Source organism: Adiantum capillus-veneris, chromosome 18, assembly GCF_014529385.1.
Source record: "Adiantum capillus-veneris isolate H3 chromosome 18, ASM1452938v2, whole genome shotgun sequence".
NCBI lineage: Eukaryota > Viridiplantae > Streptophyta > Polypodiopsida > Polypodiales > Pteridaceae > Adiantum > Adiantum capillus-veneris.
In genome coordinates, this window is record NC_140948.1 from 18,220,940 (window position 1) to 18,241,371 (window position 20,432).

Here is a 20,432-nt window from a genome sequence, read left to right on the forward strand (position 1 = left end):
AGCTCAAGATGATTTTGTTGTTATCCAACAATTTGTAAGAACGTTTAACTACTTGCCTACACACATTCCGAAGGGAGTCAAAAGAGTAATTCACCATGGCTTTTCTAAAAGCTATTAGTCTCATCATCCTACCATATAAACCCACTCCCGCACAGCTCCCGACCTCTACCGATCGCCATGTAGTTGCCGGATTCCAAGAAATGGTCAGCAAGGGACTATTCCCTACACCATCAAACTTTTCTACTTAATGATTCCATCCTCTAGGGAAAAAGTGCAAGATCTTTGATTTGGCATTTTGGGGTTTCTAATCGGCAAGGTGGTAAGCAAAGACATGCTGATCCCCAAACATGGACTGCAATTCAAATGAAATCCAAAGCCATTGTCGATCTTGTAGAATGTGTCCCTTCCAATTAACTTGCCACATTCCATCCCCAAATTTGAACATAGCAAATCCCTTTCCTTCAAAACACCTTGTTATTCAGATCACATTATTTCCCCTGTCATCACTCTAGAATCTCTTACATGCACGTTCACCTACTACATGCTTCCACACGACCATACATGCAATCTCCAACCTTGGATATTGCCCTCAAGAATACAAAATAAACCCCAAAAAACATTTGAATTAGATTGTGGGTCTTGCCATATCTTGCTCGAAAACTCTTTTACAAGACAATATTTGCTGCCGATCTTTGTATTGAAATTTGTTGGACTTCACGTTGCGACAATCATCATGGTGCCCATGGATTGTTGCAATCCTAGTGTGAAATTTCCATTCACTACTCGATCAGAATTTTCTAAGGATTTTTCCAAGCATCCATGCCTCATCAGATTGTGGATTTAAGCCTTGAATCACTACTTATGATTCTTTTGTGAGGAGCCATCACTAGACAAACAATACACCGTTTTATCTCTATCAACCAAACGTCTCATCAACAACACCACCCAATTGCATAACCACTAGCTATATTGGTTAAGAAAAGAATTATCTAATACCTAGTTGCAGTGCAAATTTGCATTTGGCCAAAACCATGACAACAAGCCTTCACGCGCTTTCTTAGACTCTTTACATACTTAAGATGGATAGAACTTGGGACCAACAGCAACAGGAGTACTTTGTTCTACCCCCTGACATATCATATCCGAGTGCAAGCACAAATACAAAAGATGATATAACAGACGAACCCTTATAAATAAAGAGTGGCATCTTTGTGGGGATATTTTTTCCCAACTCAGCAATCAAGTAGATAATGATTGGAATTAAACTCGAGTGAACTTGTGGACAATATTTTTTTCTTATTTGACCTCCCCCCTAGTCGACCATGTGAATCTTCTTTTCATATTGGCATGCAATGATGAGATATACCATGTCATACAAGATAGCGCGTTATCAGCTATGCTCAATCATGACATAATATTTGGTTCTTTCGATGATCCACTGACACGCTTGGATATAGATGAGCTACATGATATAGCAGCGACATCATTCTAGTGCTGGCAAATCACCAAAATCTCCCCCATCTAGCATCTCAATCTCTTGAAATTCTTTGCTCTTAAAGTCTTTGAATGACACTGTTGACACATCCAGGGGTTCCTGCAGCATGTCCAGCCAATTGATGCTCATTAAGTCATGCAAATGTCTACATGTAGCAGGAATTTTCACAAAATACTCGCTGCTCAAGAGAAAGATAGCTAGTGATATATAAACCTGAAAAGAAATTTTCTCATCGAAGTTCATGCTCTTGTCTGTGTTTGCAGCAATACTAGTTTCCCTGCCAGCCTTCATATTCGCTTTGATCGGTTTCTTGGGCTCTTCACAATAGAAAAGAGATCTTGTTTTATGATCTTTTACATTGATTTTCATATTGCAGCTTGCTTTTGGCATACAAATCAGTAAGTTTCCCGTAGTATTTGACCGCTGAGCCACACTTTTGTCGGGATTTACCTGCCAACACCAAAACAACTTTTTGACTTCCCTCATTTGTGCTTAATTAAGCTTGTCAAGGAGCTTTGAAGAGAAATAAAGCTTGACATTGTGTGCAGAGATCACCCATGACAGGTTAAAGGAAGAAAACCAAAATAAAAGGGTAGCTAAACCGTTTTCTGAGGCAACTGGATGTAAAGCCATAGTCGGAGATAAAAGCTAAGTCAAAGTGGAGCAATAGTAAGTAAAAGCAAGCAGAGAACAGTTTTACCATAAAGCAAAAGTTTCCACTTTGGGATGCATTGATTAACTGTTTGGACAATACTGGGTCAAGCAGTATACGTCACAACAAACAAAGGGCCCTAATGCTAGTAGCACCTCTACCTCATCAGGAAGTTGCAGCTGCAAAAGCTTTCCTTTTGCAAGAACCCTCACCCATGTAGGTTGCACATCAACATCGATAAGAGAAATATCCATGTAGCGCCCCACAGGAACGTCAAGAAGTACTTTGGACTTGCACTCACTCTCTGTAAGTTGAAAGTTCCACCTACAAAAGCACAAGAAACATGGCTGTAGGAAACACTTATTTTCTTAAAATGGCCCACATGTGAACCAAATTATCTAGGTTAAGACCGCCTCTTAAGTGTTTCAGAACTTTCTATGCTTGATTTATGAAAACTTCATTTCCAAACTGTAAGGCACATTCACAAAGTTATTATTCCGAATGATAACTTAACAGACCCGCCTTCATTCTTCTGGTATATTCTCCCATCGATTGGTAAAGGATCAAATCCAGCATGCCTCTGAGACTTTTTGGAATCTCTACTTGAAACTTCCTGAGTTGTTGGGCAACAAAAAGCTGGTTATACTTATGAAGGTGTTCTGGCTACGATGTGTCCACTAACCGACACATAAGGCATGATTAACACACACAGTGTTCTGGGCATGATGTCTCCACTAACTGACACGAATGGCATGCATGGCTAACACAGAGAATGTCAGTAAGCATGTGCGTGTGTGTTTGGAGAGAAAGGGAGAAAGGGAGGAGGGGATAGGGGAAGATGTGGATTCTCCTATCCCCATACCCACCCCACAGTTACCTTGTCAACCTTACGTCCTCCTCTCATCTCCTCTAGTTCGGCATGCTCAGCAAGCCTTGTTGCAGGTGTATACTCTCTGACAGCCTGACCCTTCCCATTTCTGCATCCAGGCAATGTACTCAGATACTCAGCACAATCGGTACAGCAATTAATGAATTCAGAGAAGAAGGAGGATACTACCAACATTGTTGACGCAGTCTCCTCCACTGTGTCATCTAATGTTGTGTCGATCTTGGTACTCAGTTTCTTGAAAATTGAATTATACATCTGTAATGAGCAAATTAAAAGACTATAGTTATTGCTTGATGAGTAAAACAACTACAGCAAGGAAAAAAAAGAGAGTATATTAACGTCTTTAAAAGGCCGAAATGGTCTATGAGACCAAACCAGTACATATAATGAGAGATCTCTCATCTGAGGGAGAAATCCTAAAGCTGAAGGCTGAAATGGGGCATAGTCCAAACATAAGGTTTGACAATCAAGAAGAGTACCCTACCAATACTTGCATAATTGGAATAGAACTTACCATCCTGTAGTACATGAAAAGGGGGACCTTCGGGCAGTAATAATGGCCAACTGAAATATGCATGGGGAAGAACCCATCCCCAAATGGTGATTGTTAGAGCTCCCCTATGATCCATCAGTTGGGGCTAGGAAGCGCCCAGCCCCAACTGGTTATTGTTAGAGCTCCCTAGCCCCCACTGGTTATTGTTAGAGCTCCCCTAGGATCCATTCTGCACACATGACAAGACACACAAGCCAAACAAAGAAGGGATGGACATCTCACTTAACCTCCCAGCCATAGAGCCTAGCTAGCTGACCCCCCATGCTGGGAGCCTAAATCAATTTGGTCTAGCACCATACCTCAAGGACTGCCATCCGTAACAGAGATCAGCAGAAACAACTCTTATTTCATACCACCCCCCAACTCCTTGCAAGGGTGTGGAGGCACGCACTGTCTAGGGTAATCCCACAAGATAGCTCCCAAATGAGGCTAGGACCCTATTAATAGGACTTCATACACCCTCTTATCTAAGGCTAGTTTCACATTGGCTAGACCTAAATCAAGCACGTCCAGATGTCCTGGGACAGAAGCCCCTCCAAATCCTCCCTGCACTCATCTGCATTTTTTGCCCAGATCTGCGTTTTGGGCAGCCTTGTGTTTTCTTGCAGATGAGTGGCGGATTGTGTTTTCAGCATGGGCAGGTTTGCGTTTTTGCAAGGGGAAGGCAGTGCTAAACAGAGGAGATCAAGAGGCCCCCGATCTTGCTGGATCAGACCCTTCGCTTATCCAATTTGGCATCCGGTGCTGGGACCATGAGATCTCGTTATTGACGCTTTCATTTTGCAGGTGTTATGGTGCTTTTTTTCTGTGTTTTCAGCCCTCGGATGGCTGTGCGCGCAAAGATCTACCCTTTATGGACCCTCTGCAAAGCTCTGGACCGTTCCAAGAGCATACAAGCATGCTGAAATTCACATTTCAGCCCCTTGTCATAGTTGCGTTTTTGGGCGGCTAGCAGCTTTTGTTTTTTGCTTAGGAGGATACTACCTCCTAATAGACACCATACGATGGCGGTCCACCAAGCAGTCTACCGGTGATTGCTGCAGCATGACAACTTTGCTGCTTCACTATGGTTTAGGGCACGCTTGTATAGCTAGTGTGTCTCTGGGCTGGCCACCAATTGCATTTTGCATTTAGGCTGCATCTGGTCCTGGCTGGACACTTTGCTTTTTTGTCTGGCCATCCACATCTGGGCCTATTCATTTTAGGGGCCCCATTATTTTATTTATGGAGTTGTGGGGTTTTGGTGGACATTTCCCGACCCAGTCCCAACCTGTGGGGGCACTTTCTCCCACACTGCTGTACCTGTCACCGGCCCCCTCGTTAGGGCATTGAGGCCATGATGGCTATGGGGGGACTGTTTAGCTTCCAATCCCAAACCCCCCCCCCCCCCCCCCCCCCCCTCTCCTCACATCAGCTGGAGATTGAGACTGGTAGATTTAGAGGGATACCAACAGACAGCAGGATATGCCGCTTATGCCAGTTAGAGCCAGAGACAGCTACACTACATTCGTCACTGCACAGTGTACTATGAGATACGGGGCCGTTTCCATTGCTTATTCAAAGAGGGTTTCGGTCCTTTCTCTAGGGTCATGAGTTATGAGGATCAGAGATCACTTGGGCTATATTTACTTGAGTTACACAGATATAGAGACACTTTACTGGGGAGAGATAGAGAGAGACAGTCCCAGAGACAGATTACAGATTTCTTTTCACTAGATATGGGACAGCCAGAGGAGCAATCATCATTGCAGAGCTCGGCCCACACTCATTCGGCCACTACCGGCACTCTCATCGAATTGAGGAGAGGGGCTACACAGCATTGACGGAGACTACATCAGAGGATTCGAGCCATACTCTCTCGATATCCAAAGTGCTGATGAGGATGGATTCTAGTAGTAGTATCTAGTTCTTTTGTACCCAGACATGGTATTAGATTCACCATTTTGTAATAGATTGGTCCCATAGGTCATTTTGGCCTTTTGAAGACGTTAATATCATTTCATTTCTCTCTCTCTCTCTCTGCCCCCTCCCCCCCCCGTCTACCGCGCGCGCCCCCCCCTCCCCCCCCCCTGCTGCTCCCTCGCTCCCTCTCTCTCTCGCGCTGCCCGCCCCGCCCTCTCTCTGTCGCGCTGCCCCCTTCCCCCCCCCCCCCCCTCCTCAGTCTATCGCGCGCGCCCCCCCCCCGTTTTTAATAATTTTAATTTAATGTTAGTTTTAACCCCCCCCCCCCCCCCCCCCCCCCCCCCCCCCCCCCCCCCCCCCCCCCCCTCAGTCTATCGCTCCCCTTTCCACCCCATCTATCTATCGTGGCGCCCCCTCCTCCTCCCTCTTCAGTCTATCGTGCGCCCCCCCCCAACCTATCTATCGCACCTCTCTCTCTCTCTCTCTCTCTCTCTCTCTCTCTCTCTCTCTCTGTTTCTTTGGGCCTCACCGTAATGGATCCACTTGAAGGAGACCCTGATTCTTTGGGCCTCACCCTAAGGGATCCACTTGAAGAAGACCCTGCACAGGACACGGAAGCCGCCAATGTCTCACCTGTTTGCAAGCCGCGAGCAAAGGCAACCTTCGTGCTCACGAATAAGCGGATGGCGCAGATGGAGAGGGAAATGAAGGAGTGGAAAACAGAGATGGAAGGATGGTGGAAGGAGAAGGCCAACCTACTTCAGATGGTCTTCAATGAGGGCGCACAGTGGAAGAAGGAGAAAGAGAGCCTTAACGCAGAAATACGGACACTCAAAGAAGAAGTCTCAACCCTCAAACAGGAGAACCCGAACGCCAAGATACGAGTACTCAAAAAAGAAGTCTCAGCTCTTAAACAGGAGCTTGCTGATAGAGTAAGCAATGGACTAGAGGAAGGCGAATTTCAACCCTCGGTAATAGATGAAATCAAGGAAATTAAGGAACAGGTAAGGATGATCACAGAGGAAGAGAAACTGAGTGTGGCAAAGACATCTTCATGGGCGGAGATGATAACAAGGACACAGAAAAAGGCGGACGAGACTGAAAAATGGATTGAGGTCGCCAAGAAAGGGAAAGGTCGAGAAACTCCTTGTACACCGACGCTTATCAACATGACTCTCGAAGAGGAACAAAGAAGGTGGATGCGAGCACTGCATGTGAGAGTGATAGGTCTCAAAGACATAAACAATGTGGAGAAAGAGGTCACAAGCCTTACATCCATGATGGGGATGGAAAAGCCTTTGCACACAAAGGCATGGAGGGTAGGTAAGAAAAGTGATGGCATGGGTGAGTCTTCAAAGGGGAGAGCTCTCATACTATGCTTCCCCTCGTTGGAAGAGAAGAAGGAATTCTTGAGGAAGAGGCCTACTCTCAAAAAGACAGGTATTTTCCTCGGTGATGACCCGACTCTCTCACAGCTCACACATATGAGAGAGGTAATGCCAGAGATTACAGTGGCAAGGGAGAAGGGAAAGATAGCCTTCTACAGAGATGGACGGGTGGTGATTTTAGAGCGGCGTACTGCATGACGGTGCGAGACCTATGGGACCACACTGAAGATGGCTACCTGGAACTGTAATGGGTCTATGAGGTTGGACGTGGGCGCATTTGAGGAGAGTTTCAAAGACAAGGATATTGTGTTCTTCTCAGAGACTCATCAAGCCCTTGGACAGGTAATGCCACATGTGGTGGGATACAGATGGGAAACAACTCACAGGACAAATGCGAGATCTGAGCACGGGAGCAGAGGTTCAGGAGGAGTAGCAGTGCTATTCAGAGAGGAACTACAACCACTACTGCATATTGTACGAAGAGATGATCAGGCTAGATATATGTGGGTGAGACTGAGACCTGACACAGGTCGATTCCTATATATTGCCATATGTTACTTTCCTCCCAGCACATCAATGTATGCCGTATCCAAAGGGTAGGCGCCTTTCTCTATCCTAGATGATGACATTTGAGAGTTTTCTAGGGATGGTGATATCATTCTCCTAGGGGACTTCAATGCCCGGACGGGCAACTCGCAGACAGTCTTCTACGACACTTCAGATGAGATGCTTAGAGAGCTGAATGTGGGTGAGTTGGGGCTTGATAGATGCTCAGATGACAGAGAGCAAACGGAGTATGGGAGATACCTCATGGAAATGACGACTACACATGGATTAGCCATACTTAATGGCTTATAGCGATTTCCTAGAGTAGCCGGTTTCACATGCTTTCCTCATAGACATGGGGCCAGTACAGTGGATTATGTTATGACACAACCGAGTTTTATCCCCTGCATTCAGGATTTCACAGTGGGAGCCAGGCTAGTGGGCATAGTAGTAGACCATGCTCTCTTGACACTATCCGTTAAATTTCAGTATAGTACAACCCAAACATCAAGAGGCAGGTCACACACCCGCTATACATTTACTCCAGAGACTGATTTCGTTTATTCAGAGGAGATCTGGGACCGTCTATTGGAAGGCACAACTGACACAAATGGTACAGGTCTCTCAGTGGAGGAGTGCACCACGCTACTGACTGAGACATTGCACGGGGCTGCATCAGTGGCATACAAACACACTCAGCCGGGCAAGAGACGACATTCTGGGAGCATGCCCCAGAATAGTTGGTATGATGAAGAGTGCAGAGAGATGAGAGACCAGCTTTAGAGGGATCTTCTTTTAGGAGTCATCACTTACAGACAATCTCGGATTGCTTTCCGACGCCTTGTGCGACGGAAGAAGCGAGCTTACCTAGCCCAAATGGAGCGAGACTTGTATCAGATGTTCTTGAGTAGGGACTCAGGAGAGGCATGGCGTCTCTTCCATGAGCACTCCCCTCCCCCAGTGATTACTTCACCTGAGGTGTGGGGCCAATATGCGACATCATTATATACGGTTCCTGGACAGGAACCCCTTCCAGACCCTGTAGACATGTAGTAGTGTTAGTGTGTATACGCGCTTCACCAGGGGCACTTTTCTCCCACTGGGTTTTTCCCCCTGGACATCCGGTGTGAAAGGACACCTTATCTCTTAGGGTTTCATATAAGCTTTGTAGCTCTGAGTTTGTATATATTATTATTCTAATACAGAGAGACAGACTACAGAGATCTTGTACACAAGCTCTGTGTCTTCTCCTTCTCCATCTTCTTCCTACTCTGAGTTACTGTCTTCCTTCTGTTTCCTGTTTCATCATCTTCAACAATTGGTATCAGAGCAAGGTTATTTCCAGAGCCTCTACTTGCGTTTTCGCGTCCACGCGCGCAATCGCAGTTTTCAGGCAGTTTTCGGAAAATTTGCTCGTGGGAGCATCCTCGACGTTCCGGGAGTATTCTGACTAGGCGATTACCCCCCTTTCGAAGCCGTTCGAGCCCTCAGAATTTTGTTCTGAGCAGCGTAGCAGAAGTTACTTTTCGGAGGCGTTTAGATCAAGAGGGTGTGCTTTTTGACAGATTTTCTTCAGGTAAACAGTTCTTTTGGGAAGCATCTTGTCTTAGCTTTGTGCTGAGATTTTGTGTAGAGTTTTTCTTGGATTGGAGAGGAGATTTGTGAATCTCTTGGAGGTTCTTTTGCTCTCTTGTGTGCATCTACAGTATGGCTCAATCTACGGAGAAAGAGATTTTTGGTGCGTTTACATCCGAAGACAAATTGGATGGTACCAACTATTCTCTTTGGTCTTTTATGGCCAAAAATATTTTGGTTGGTAAAAGATTGTGGGATTATGTATCTGGAGATGAAGTTCGTCCAGGTAGCATTGCACTTGCCACGCCTGGTCGTGGTGCAGCTGTTGGTGTAGGACCCTCACGAGTCACTCCAGAGCAAAAGAGATGGGATACTAAAGATGCACAGGCTATGGCTGTGATTGCCTTAACCATAAAGAGGACAATCACACCACATATCAGATCTTGCAGAACTTCTGAGGATGCTTGGAATGCTCTGCAAGCTATGTTTGGAGGAAGAAACGCTGCCAAAATAGAGTTTTTGAAGAAACAACTTGACAAAATACAGATGGACGAAGGTGACGATATTGTCGAGCATCTTACAAAAATCAGGGATCTTAAAGAGCAATTGCTTAGCATTGATGAAGTGATTCCAGAGAAGGACTTGGTTTCCAAAACACTCAATTCACTACCACCATCTTATTTGACTTTTCAGACTTCTTTGACTCTGTCTTTGCGAGCTAATCCTGACCCTCTTCATTTTAAAGAGTTAGTGGCTTTGCTATTGCAGGAGGATCAATCACGTAAGAACAAGTCTTTACAGGTGGATGGTATGGATCATGCTCTTGTTGTACAGAACAAAAACAGGGGTAAAGAGAGTGCTCATCACTCCAAGTCTGGTGTAGGACAGTCTTCAGAGAAGTCTAAAGGTGATTCCGACAAGTCCAAGAAGAAAGGTAAATGTCACTACTGCAAGAAACCTGGTCACTACATTAGTGAGTGTAAAAAGCGAATTGCTAAAGAAAAGAAGAAAGAGTCAAGTTTGGTTGTTTCAGTTTCTGGTGATTCTTCTACAGCTAAAGAAGAGTCTGCAAACTTTGTGCAGGATTCTTATGCTTTTGTAGTATGTTCAGATTTTTCTGCTTACAGTGTTGACAAGACACAAATGATTTGGTACTTTGATAGTGGTGCATCCAGGCATATTACTTCAAGGAAGGATTTGTTTTGTTCATTGGATGCAGCTCCAGCAGGAAAGAAGGTGACATGTGTAAATAATGCTTCTTATCCAATCAAAAGCGTTGGTAAGATTTTGATTACCATTTCAGATGGTTCAGATTTATGCTTGCCAGATGTCTTATATGTTCCAGGGATCAAGAAGAATTTGTTGTCTGTATCCTCTCTTGCAAAAAATGGTCTTCGGGTCATTTTTGAGGATGACAGATGTGTTGTACGAGATCGAGAGAATGGTTATTCTCTTATTACTACAGGTACGCTGGACAATGGACTATTTGTGCTAGATCATTATGAAAAGCAGATTCAGGTATGTATTGCAGAAACAAAGACTCAGGCCATGCAGGATACTGAGTTGTGGCATGCTAGATTCGGGCATGTTAGTTATGGCAGTTTGATGACTTTACAACGTCATAATATGGTGCATGATTTGTCTTTATTGGAGATGCCACCAAGACATGTATGTGAAGGTTGCGTTCTTGGAAAGATGCACAGATTTGCATTTTCGCAGGATGGTTCAGTTAGAGCGACACAAAAGTTGCAGCTTGTACACAGTGATGTATGTGGTCCTATGAGGACGCCATCTATAGGAAACAGCCTTTATTTTGTGACCTTCATTGATGACTTTTCCAGGTTTTGTTGGGTGTATCCACTCAAAGCAAAGTCAGATGTGTTTGCAGTTTTTCAACATTATGTCGCCATGGTTGAAAATGAAACAGGTTGCAAAGTACAGACTCTTCGTACCGATCGAGGAGGTGAATACATGTCAGGTGCATTTAAGGATTTTTTGGGAAAGAAAGGCATTAAACACCAATGCACTATGCCATACACACCACAACAGAATGGTGTTGCAGAAAGAAAGAACAGGTCTTTAATGGAGACGGCTAGATGTATGCTCAAGGCTAAGAGTTTGCCTCATAAGCTATGGATGGAGGCAGTTGCTTGTGCAGCACATGTTTTGAACAGGTGTCCTACTCGTGCCTTGAAGACCATTACTGCATATGAAGCTTGGTATGACAAAAAACCTTCAGTCAGTTATCTTCGTGTTTTTGGTTGTCTTGCTTATGCTCACATCCCTCAGCAGTTAAGTGGGAAGCTTGATGATAAGGCAATCAAATGTATATTTGTGGGGTACAGTAGTGGAAGTAAAGGTTATAGACTTTACAACCCTGCTGCAAACAAGATTTTTGAAAGTCGTGATGTAATTTTTGCAGAAACTACTGCTCAACCTATGGTTGCTTTTGATGTACCTCATATGCAGACACATGATGTATTTGAAGGTTTGCTTCCTTCTTTTGTGGAGAATCAAGAATCACAACAAGTTGATAATCTTGATCAAACTTTTGATCAGCATGTGACACCTCATGATGTAGAGGAAATTGTGCGTGAAGAGCAAGAAGTTCTCAGGGAAGAAAGAACCTTGCCTAAATGGGTTCAGAAAACTTTGCAGGATAGCAAGTTGGATGCACCGTTGCCACGAAAAACACGTGCTGGTACTACTTTTGGCAAAGAGCAAGTAGATTTGGCTTGCTTTAGCACTCTTTGTGATGCAGATGAGCCTGATTCATTTGAACAAGCTTTAGAGTGTGTTCAGTGGAAAGATGCTATGCAGCAAGAAATTGATTCTATTCATAAGAATCATACATGGGATCTAGTGGACTTGCCTACAGGTAAAAAGCCTATTGGTACAAAGTGGGTTTTTAAGGTAAAAAGGAAACAAGATGGTACTGTTGACAGGTACAAAGCAAGGCTTGTGGCAAAAGGCTATGCGCAACAGAAAGGCATAGATTATGATGAAACCTTTGCTCCTACTTCTCGTGCGTCCACAGGTAGATCACTAGTTGCAATTGCTGCTCATCATGGTTGGAAAGTGCATCAGTTGGATATCAAAACTGCTTTTTTGAATGGTGATTTGCAGGAAGAAGTTTATGTAATTCAACCAAGTGGTTTTGTTGTAAAAGGTCAAGAGCAAAAGGTATGTAGATTGCGTAAAGCTTTGTATGGTCTCAAACAGGCTCCAAGAGCATGGTATGAGAAGATACATACTTATTTGATTGGCGAGGGATTTCAGAATAGTCCAACAGAAAGTACTTTGTATGTCAAAAAGAGAGATGGAGTTCTCATTATGCTAACACTTTATGTGGATGATATGCTTCTTACAGGCAATAGTGCAGATGAAATTGAAGCGTTTAAAGATGCTTTGAGAAAAACCTTTGAGATGTCTGATCTTGGTTTGCTACATTATTACTTGGGTATTCAGTTTGTGCAATCAGAGGATGGCATATACATGTTGCAGGCAAAATATTTGCATAAAATTTTGGACAAGTTTGGTATGCAAAATTGTAAGCCAATCTCTACACCCGTAGAAACTGGATCAAAGTTGAGCATGCACGATGCTGGAGAACCTTTTGATGTACATACTTATGCAGCAGCCGTTGGTTGCTTGATATATTTGGCAGGCAACACTCGTCCAGACATTCAATTTGGGGTTTCACAAGCAAGCAGATTTATGCACAGCTCAAGTATGCATCATTGGCAAGCTGTGAAGCGCATACTTCGTTACCTTTCAGGTACCCCTAATCTTGCCATGTTCTTTCCAAGGGGGGATATGTATGGAAAGCACAATTCTATGCAGCTTCTTGGTTACAACGATTCAGATTGGGCTGGTGATTTTGACACACGACATTCCACAAGTGGCAATTGTTTTTTCTTGGGAAATGCATGTATATCTTGGCTAAGCAAGAAGCAACCCACAGTGGCTACATCAACTTGTGAAGCTGAGTACAGGGCAGCTTTCACGGCAACAGTTGATTGTGTATGGATACGCAGGTTATTGGCAGATCTTTGTGAGTGTCAACAAGCACCCACTACCATTTTCACTGACAGTCAGAGTGCTATGGCAGTTGCAAGGAATCCAGTATTTCATGCAAGAACAAAGCACATAGAGGTTCACTACCACTATGTCAGGGAAAGGCTACATGCAGGGGAGATCACACTAACTTACTGTCCTACACAGGATAACATTGCAGATCTATTTACGAAGGCGTTATCATGAGAAAAGTTTGAAGCTTTTCGAAAAGCTTTGGGCTTACTCTCATACACATGATGATCTGCTACCTTGTACGGATTCACACTATCACTACAGGGGGGATTTGTAGACATGTAGTAGTGTTAGTGTGTATACGCGCTTCACCAGGGGCACTTTTCTCCCACTGGGTTTTTCCCCCCGGACATCCGGTGTGAAAGGACACCTTATCTCTTAGGGTTTCATATAAGCTTTGTAGCTCTGAGTTTGTATATATTATTATTCTAATACAGAGAGACAGACTACAGAGATCTCGTACACAAGCTCTGTGTCTTCTCCTTCTCCATCTTCTTCCTACTCTGAGTTGCTGTCTTCCTTCTGTTTCCTGTTTCATCATCTTCAACAGACCCTACCAAGCCTTGCCCAGCTACGAGCTCTTTCTTCACACCTGAGATGGTACAAAGGGCCATCGACAGAATGAAGACCGGGAAGGCATATGATTATGACGGTCTAGTATCAGAGCACTTTATACATGCCAGGGATATGTTGATGGAGGTTCTCGCAGTGTTGTTCAATCGTGCCATGTGTGAGGGATTACCTCAGACTTGGAGATTGTCTAATATTGTGCCCATCTTCAAGGCTGGTGACCCTACAGAGCCTGGGAACTACCGCACTATCATGGTTGGACACACATTGGCACGGTTGTATGCATCCATCCTGGAGCAACACTTGAGTAATTGGGCAGAGGGCGAGGGGGTACGAGCAAAGGGTCAAGCCGGCTTCAGGAGGGGTTTCTCCACTCTTGATCATATTCTGACACTCAGGGCCATCATTGAGGAGGGCAGAGCACATGGGAGACGAATATATTGTAGCTTTGTGGACTTTCGTAAAGCATTTGACATGGTACCAAGAGCTCCATTGATGCGCAGACTGCAGGAGATGGGGGTGCCCATAGAGGTGATTTGGGGGATTATGGCCTTGTACAGATCAGTGATGGGACGGGTACGCACTCCGGAAGGGGTATCTGATTTAGTTCACTCTACCATTGGAGTGAAACAGGGCTGCCCATTGTCTCCTACTCTATTTGGTATGTATGTTGATGAGGTGTCTGATTACATCGATAGAGAGGGTGACAAAGGTGCACAGCTGGCAGGGACGTGGATCCCATCGTTGCTATATGCTGATGATATTGTGTTGATATCTGACTCAACAGAAGGTATGCAACGACAGTTGGATGCACTACGCAATTTTGCAGAGGATAGTGGATTGTGTGTAAACCTAGGTAAAACCAAGGTTATTGTGTTTAACACCACACCGCAATGGGTCAAGAGATCAGTACCCACTTTCAAATATGGTCAGGAGATTGTGGAGTATACTGATGCATACACTTACCTGGGGGTAGTCTTTACTGGGCCGAGATTTTCCTTGAGAAGAGCAGCAGAGACTAGACTAACTAGAGCTGGTGTGGCTCTCGGAGGAATGGAGAGGATGTGTTCACAGGTTCAGTTCCAAGAACCTAGGACAAAGTTATGGCTCTTTGATACTCTGGTTGCCTCTACTATGTTATATGGGGTGCAGGTTTGGGGACCTTCTATAGGCCAGGATGGGTGGAGGCGTATGGAGAAGCCCCTGGTATCTATGATCTCTCGGCTGATTAGAGCCAAGGTTTCTGTACCGCATGATATCATTCGAGCGGAATTAGCTGCCCCCCCTATGGAGATTGAGGCGCTCACAAGATCAGTCTCCTTTGTACACAGTCTGTGGGATACTACCAGAGACAGATATGCCAGGGTGGCTCTAGAGTCCTCCAGACAATTAGCTCTTAACGGGGATACATCATGCTGGTATGCTCAGATGACATCATGGTTTCAGACACATGGTTTCACCATGGACAGGTTGCCTCCTTTTCAATACTCTCTTCAGGCACCCTTGAGGTCTCTGACACGGGTAGAGATTAATAGACTCATCCGTCAGGATTTGATCCAGTTGGACACGAGGAGGACATGGATAGAGCCATTACAAGAGTTGGGCACAAAGATGGCTTTCTATAGAGAGCATCTTCTCCACCTCACGGGATGGGTTTGTAATTCGACCTAGCTATATGGACACGCATCTTTCGCATGGTTTGTGTTGTGCCATTGGCCAGATACGCATGTCCTCACATCAGCTCGAGATTGAGACTGGCAGATTCAGAGGGACACCAGCAAATAACAGAATATGCCGCTTATGCCATCTAGAGCCAGAGACAGAAGTACATTACATATGTCATTGCACAGTGTACTATGAGATACGAGGTCGTTTTCACTGTCTATTCAGAGAAGGTTTTGGGCCTCTATCTAGGGTCATGAGTCATGAGGATCAAAGATGTCTTGGGCTTTATCTACTTGAGTTACACAAGCATAGAGAAACTTTACTAAGGAGAGGTGAAGAGAGACATCCCCAGAGACAGATCACAGATTTCTTTACACACGATACTATACACCCAGAAGAACAGACAGAGGAGCAACCAGCCACGGTGGAGAGGTCTACCCGCACTACTGGCATTCTCATAGACCGAGCTTTGGAGCTAGGGAGATCTAGACGACCCCGAGGGAGGAGAGGAGCTACACAATTTCGAAGGAGGCTATGGAAAAAGATTCAAGCCATACTCATTCGTCGTCTAGAGTGCAGATGAAGATGGATCTCTACTCCCCTGCCATATTGTCCTCACATTGTACTGCTTAGTTTAGGATCCTGCAGTATTTATATTTATATTTTGTTATCCTAGTTTAATTTATTTTGTTAATCTGACCTTGTATCAGATACACCGCATTGTAACTTTTTGGTCTCATAGGTCATTTTGGCCTTTTGAAGACGTTAATATAACATTTCATTTCATTTCATTTCTCTCTCTCTCTCTCTCTCTCTCTCTCTCTCTCTCTCTCTCTCTCTCTCTCTTTGAGCTGACCATGGAGGAAATTGAGGCAATAGTGCAGAGACCCCTTAGATATTTCATGGGATGATCACCATTTGCTACTTTCCCCAATGTACACCTCATTAGCCCTCATGTGATTGTACCTCTCCCCGTATGTTTTGGGCTGATGTATTATGTTTGTTGATGATGATGAGGATGTAGGTTAGGCTTACATACCTACCCACTCTAGGCATTGCAGAGCTTGGCCCACACTCATTCGGCCACTACCGGCACTCTCATCGAATTGAGGAGAGGGGCTACACAGCATCGACGGAGAGGATTCGAGCCATACTCTCTCGATATCCAGAGTGCAGATGAGAATGGATTCTAGTAGTAGTATCTAGTTCTTTTGTACCCAGACATGGTATTAGATTCAACATTTTGTAACAGATTGGTCTCATAGGTCATTTTGGCCTTTTGAAGACGTTAATATAACATTTCATTTCATTTCTCTCTCTCTCTCTCTCTCTCTCTCTCTCTCTCTCTCTCTCTCTCTCTCTCTCTCTCTAAGAGCTGACCATGGAGGAAATTGAGGCCATACTGCAGAAACCCCTCAGTTATTTCATGGGATGATCACCATTGTCTACTTTCCCCAATGTACACCTCATTAGTCCTCATGTGATTGTACCTCTCCCTGTATGTTTTGGGCTGAGGGTATTATGTTTGTTGATGATGATGAGGATGTAGGTTAGGCTTACATACCTACCCACTCTAGGTACCCCCATTTATTTTTATTTTTATGTTCCCCTAACACTGTACTAGAGTCACACATGGATGTAACTTTTTGGTCTCATAGGTCATTTTAGACTTTTGAAGACATTAATATAACATTTCATTCATTTCATTTCTCTCTCTCTCTCTCTCTCTCTCTCTCTCTCTCTCTCTCTCTCTCTCTCTCTCTCTCTCTCTCTCTCTCTCTCTGAGAAGTCATGCCAGAGATTAGGGCCGCAAGAGAAAAAGGGAAGACAACTTTTTACAGAGAAGGAAGAGTGGTCAGACGCCCTACATGACGGTGCGAGACCTATGGGACCACACTGAATATGGCTACTTGGAATTGTAATGGGTCTATGAGGTTGGATGTTGGGGCCTTTGAGGACAGTTTCAAAGACAGGGAAATTGTATTCTTCTCGGAGACTCACCAGGCGTAGTACAGGTGATGCCACATGTAGGTGGATATGGATGGGAGACAGCCCACAGGACAGTCACAAGATCTGAGCATGGGAATAGAGGTTCAGGAGGAGTAGCAATGCTATTTAGAGAGGAGCTACAGCCACTACTACATATTGTACGGAGAGATGAGCATGCTAGATACATGTGGGTGAGGTTGAGAGCTGAACAGGTCGATTTCTATACATTGCCATATGTTACTTCCCTCCCAGTATGTTAGTATATGCTGCATCCAAAGGGAAGTCGCCTTTCTCTATACTGGACGATGATATATGGGAGTTTTCTAGGGATGGTGATATCATCCTCCTGAGGGACTTCAATGCCTGAACGGGCAACTCTCAGACAGTCTTCTATGACACTTCAGATGAGATGCTTAGAGAGTTGGATGTGGGGGAGTTGGGGCTTGACAGACACTCACGAGACAGAGAGCAGACGGAGTATGGGAGATACCTCACAGAGATGACGACTACACATGGGTTACCATACTTAACGGCTTACAACGATTTCTTGGAGCAGCCGGCTTCACATGTTTGCCACACAGACATGGGGCCAGTACAATGGACTATGTTATGACACAGCCGAGCTTTATCCCTTGCATTCAGGATTTCACAGTGGGAGCAAGGCCAGTGGACGTAGCAGTAGATTATGCTCTCTTGTCACTATCTGTTTCATTCCAGTATAGTTCAGACCAGACATTAGGAGGCACATCACACACTCGTTATACATTTACACCAGAGACTGATTCTGTTTATACAGAGGAGATCTGGGACCGTCTATGGAAAGGCACAGCTGGTACAGGCCTCTCAGTGGAGGAGTGCACCACTTTACTTACTAAGACACTGCATGGTGCTGCATCAGTGGCATACCCACACACCCAGCCGGGCAGGAGACCACATTTTGGGAGCATGCCCCAGAATAGTTGGTACGATGAGGAGTGCAGGGAGATGAGAGCCCAGCTTCAGAGTGATCTTCTTTTAGGAGTCATCACTTACAGACAGTCTCGGATTGCTTCCCGGCACCTTGTGCGACGGAAGAAGCGAGCTTACCTGGCTTAGATGGAATGAGAATTATATCAGATGTTCTTGAGTAGGGACTTAGGAGAGGCATGGCGACTCTTTCATGAGCACTCCCCTCCCCTAGTGATTACTTCACCTGATGTGTGGGGCCAGTATGCGACATCGTTATATACGGTTCCTGGACAGGAACCCCTTCCAGACCCTACAAAGCCATGCCCAGCTACGAGCACCTTCTTTACCACTGGGATGGTACAGAGGGTTTCATGTCATGTGTGTGTGTGTGTGTGTGTGTGTGTCGCGCGCACACTCACACACACACAAAGGCAGTCACGTATACTCTTCTAACGCCTTATATGGCGAAAGAAGAGAACTTTCTTCGATTAGCATGAGAGATATATTTATCAGATGCTCTTGAGCGAGGACTCTAAGGAGGCTTGACAACTCTTTAGAGAGCACTCACACTCTCTAGGCATTACTTCCACAGAGACATGGACACAATATGCATCCTCCCCATACACGGTGGCAGAGCAATTACCATTGCTAGACCGACCAAACCCCTCGTCTACTTTCTTCACAACAGATGGTGAGGTGAGCCATTTATAGATTGCACATAGGGAGGGTAGAGGATCATGATGATATAGTGACAAAGCATTTCATACATGCTAGAGATCATATTGATGGTTTGTTGGCCTTCATGTTCAATAGGCCATGTGTGAAGGGTTTCCTAAGAATCGCAGTACATCTACGATTGTACCACTACTCAAGCATGGAGATCCGTCTTTGCCAACTAACTATCACACTATCATGATTGGCCACTCATTGGCCAAGCTATACGTATCTATACTTGAGCATGAGTTGAGAAAATGGACAGAAAGAGAGGATGTACGAGCTTTAGGGCAGGTGTCATTCAGGAGGGGATTCTCTACAATTGATCAGATCCTCATGCTCAGAGTGATCATTAAGGAGGGTAGAGCACATGGGAGGAGGATTTGTTGTAGCTTTGTGGGTTTTCGCAAAGCCTCTGACACAGCCTGGAGGGCTAGATTAATATGGAGACTACATGACTTGGACTGTATGGGATATCATGGCACTCTGTGAGACAATTATAGGGAGAGTACGGACAACAGAGGGTCTTTCGGAGCCTGTTCACTCTACTATTAGGGTGAAGCAAGGATGCCCACGTTCTCCGACTTTGTTTGGATTGTACATTGATGAGATTTCTGCCTATATTAAGATTGCAAGGGATGGAGAGGCACAATTGTTAGGTACATGGATATCTCTATTGCTTTATGTCGATGATATTGTGCTTATTTCAAACTCTCCAGAGGGTATGCAGAGACATCTAGATGCATTACATGCTTATGCACATGATAGTGGGCTCTCCATTAACCTTGGAAAAATCAAGGTGATGGTATTCAATACTACAGTGCAGTGGGTCAGAAGATCAACACATATTTTCCATATAGACAGGAGATTGTGGAGTATGTAGACTCTTATACATATCTTGGTGTTGTATTCAGTGGAACTGCTTTCTCTATGAGAGGTGCAGCTGAGGTGAGATTAATGAGAGGATATGTAACATTAGGAGGACTAGAGAGGATATGTTCACAAGTGCAGTTTCAGAAGCTACGGACTAAGTTGTGGCTATTTGACACTTTGGTCACTTCTACCATGCTTTATGGAGTGCAGATATGGGGGCCTAAACTCGATCATCATAGTAGATCAGGGTGCACATTTGATGGATGGAGATCCATGGACAAACCACTTGTATCTATGCACTCCAAGCTGATCTGGGCAAAAGCATAAGTGCCACATGAGATTATCAGAGCTAAGATGTGTGCACCACTGATTGTAGTGGAGTCTCTCGCTAGATCAATGTCTTTCATTCATAGCACAAAGGAGCTCCCATGCAACAAATATGCACAACTAGCGCTTGAGTCATCGGCGGACAGTCAGCTAGTGAAGGTGATACTTCATGTTGGTTTGCATAGATATCAGACATGTCCTTGTTTTCTTATTGCTATCCTCGTATGCCATAGCCAAAGACACTAAGTGTACCGATT

General features: G+C 44.7%; 1 protein-coding gene across 1 annotated transcript in view; it reads right to left on the reverse strand.

Annotated features, from left to right (window-relative positions):
- Positions 1–1,034: 1,034 nt before the first annotated feature.
- LOC147435299 (uncharacterized) overlaps positions 1,035–20,432 on the reverse strand; it is an 88,940-nt gene continuing 69,542 nt past the window's right edge. Inside the window, exons 7-12 of the mRNA XM_086488379.1 lie at positions 3,209–3,291; positions 3,025–3,124; positions 2,666–2,760; positions 2,309–2,471; positions 1,709–1,945; positions 1,035–1,594 (exon numbers count right to left, since the gene is read on the reverse strand). Of these exons, the coding sequence (XP_086344505.1) occupies positions 1,484–1,594; positions 1,709–1,945; positions 2,309–2,471; positions 2,666–2,760; positions 3,025–3,124; positions 3,209–3,291 (789 nt within the window). The 3' untranslated portion in view covers positions 1,035–1,483. The remainder of the gene's footprint in view (positions 1,595–1,708; positions 1,946–2,308; positions 2,472–2,665; positions 2,761–3,024; positions 3,125–3,208; positions 3,292–20,432) is intronic.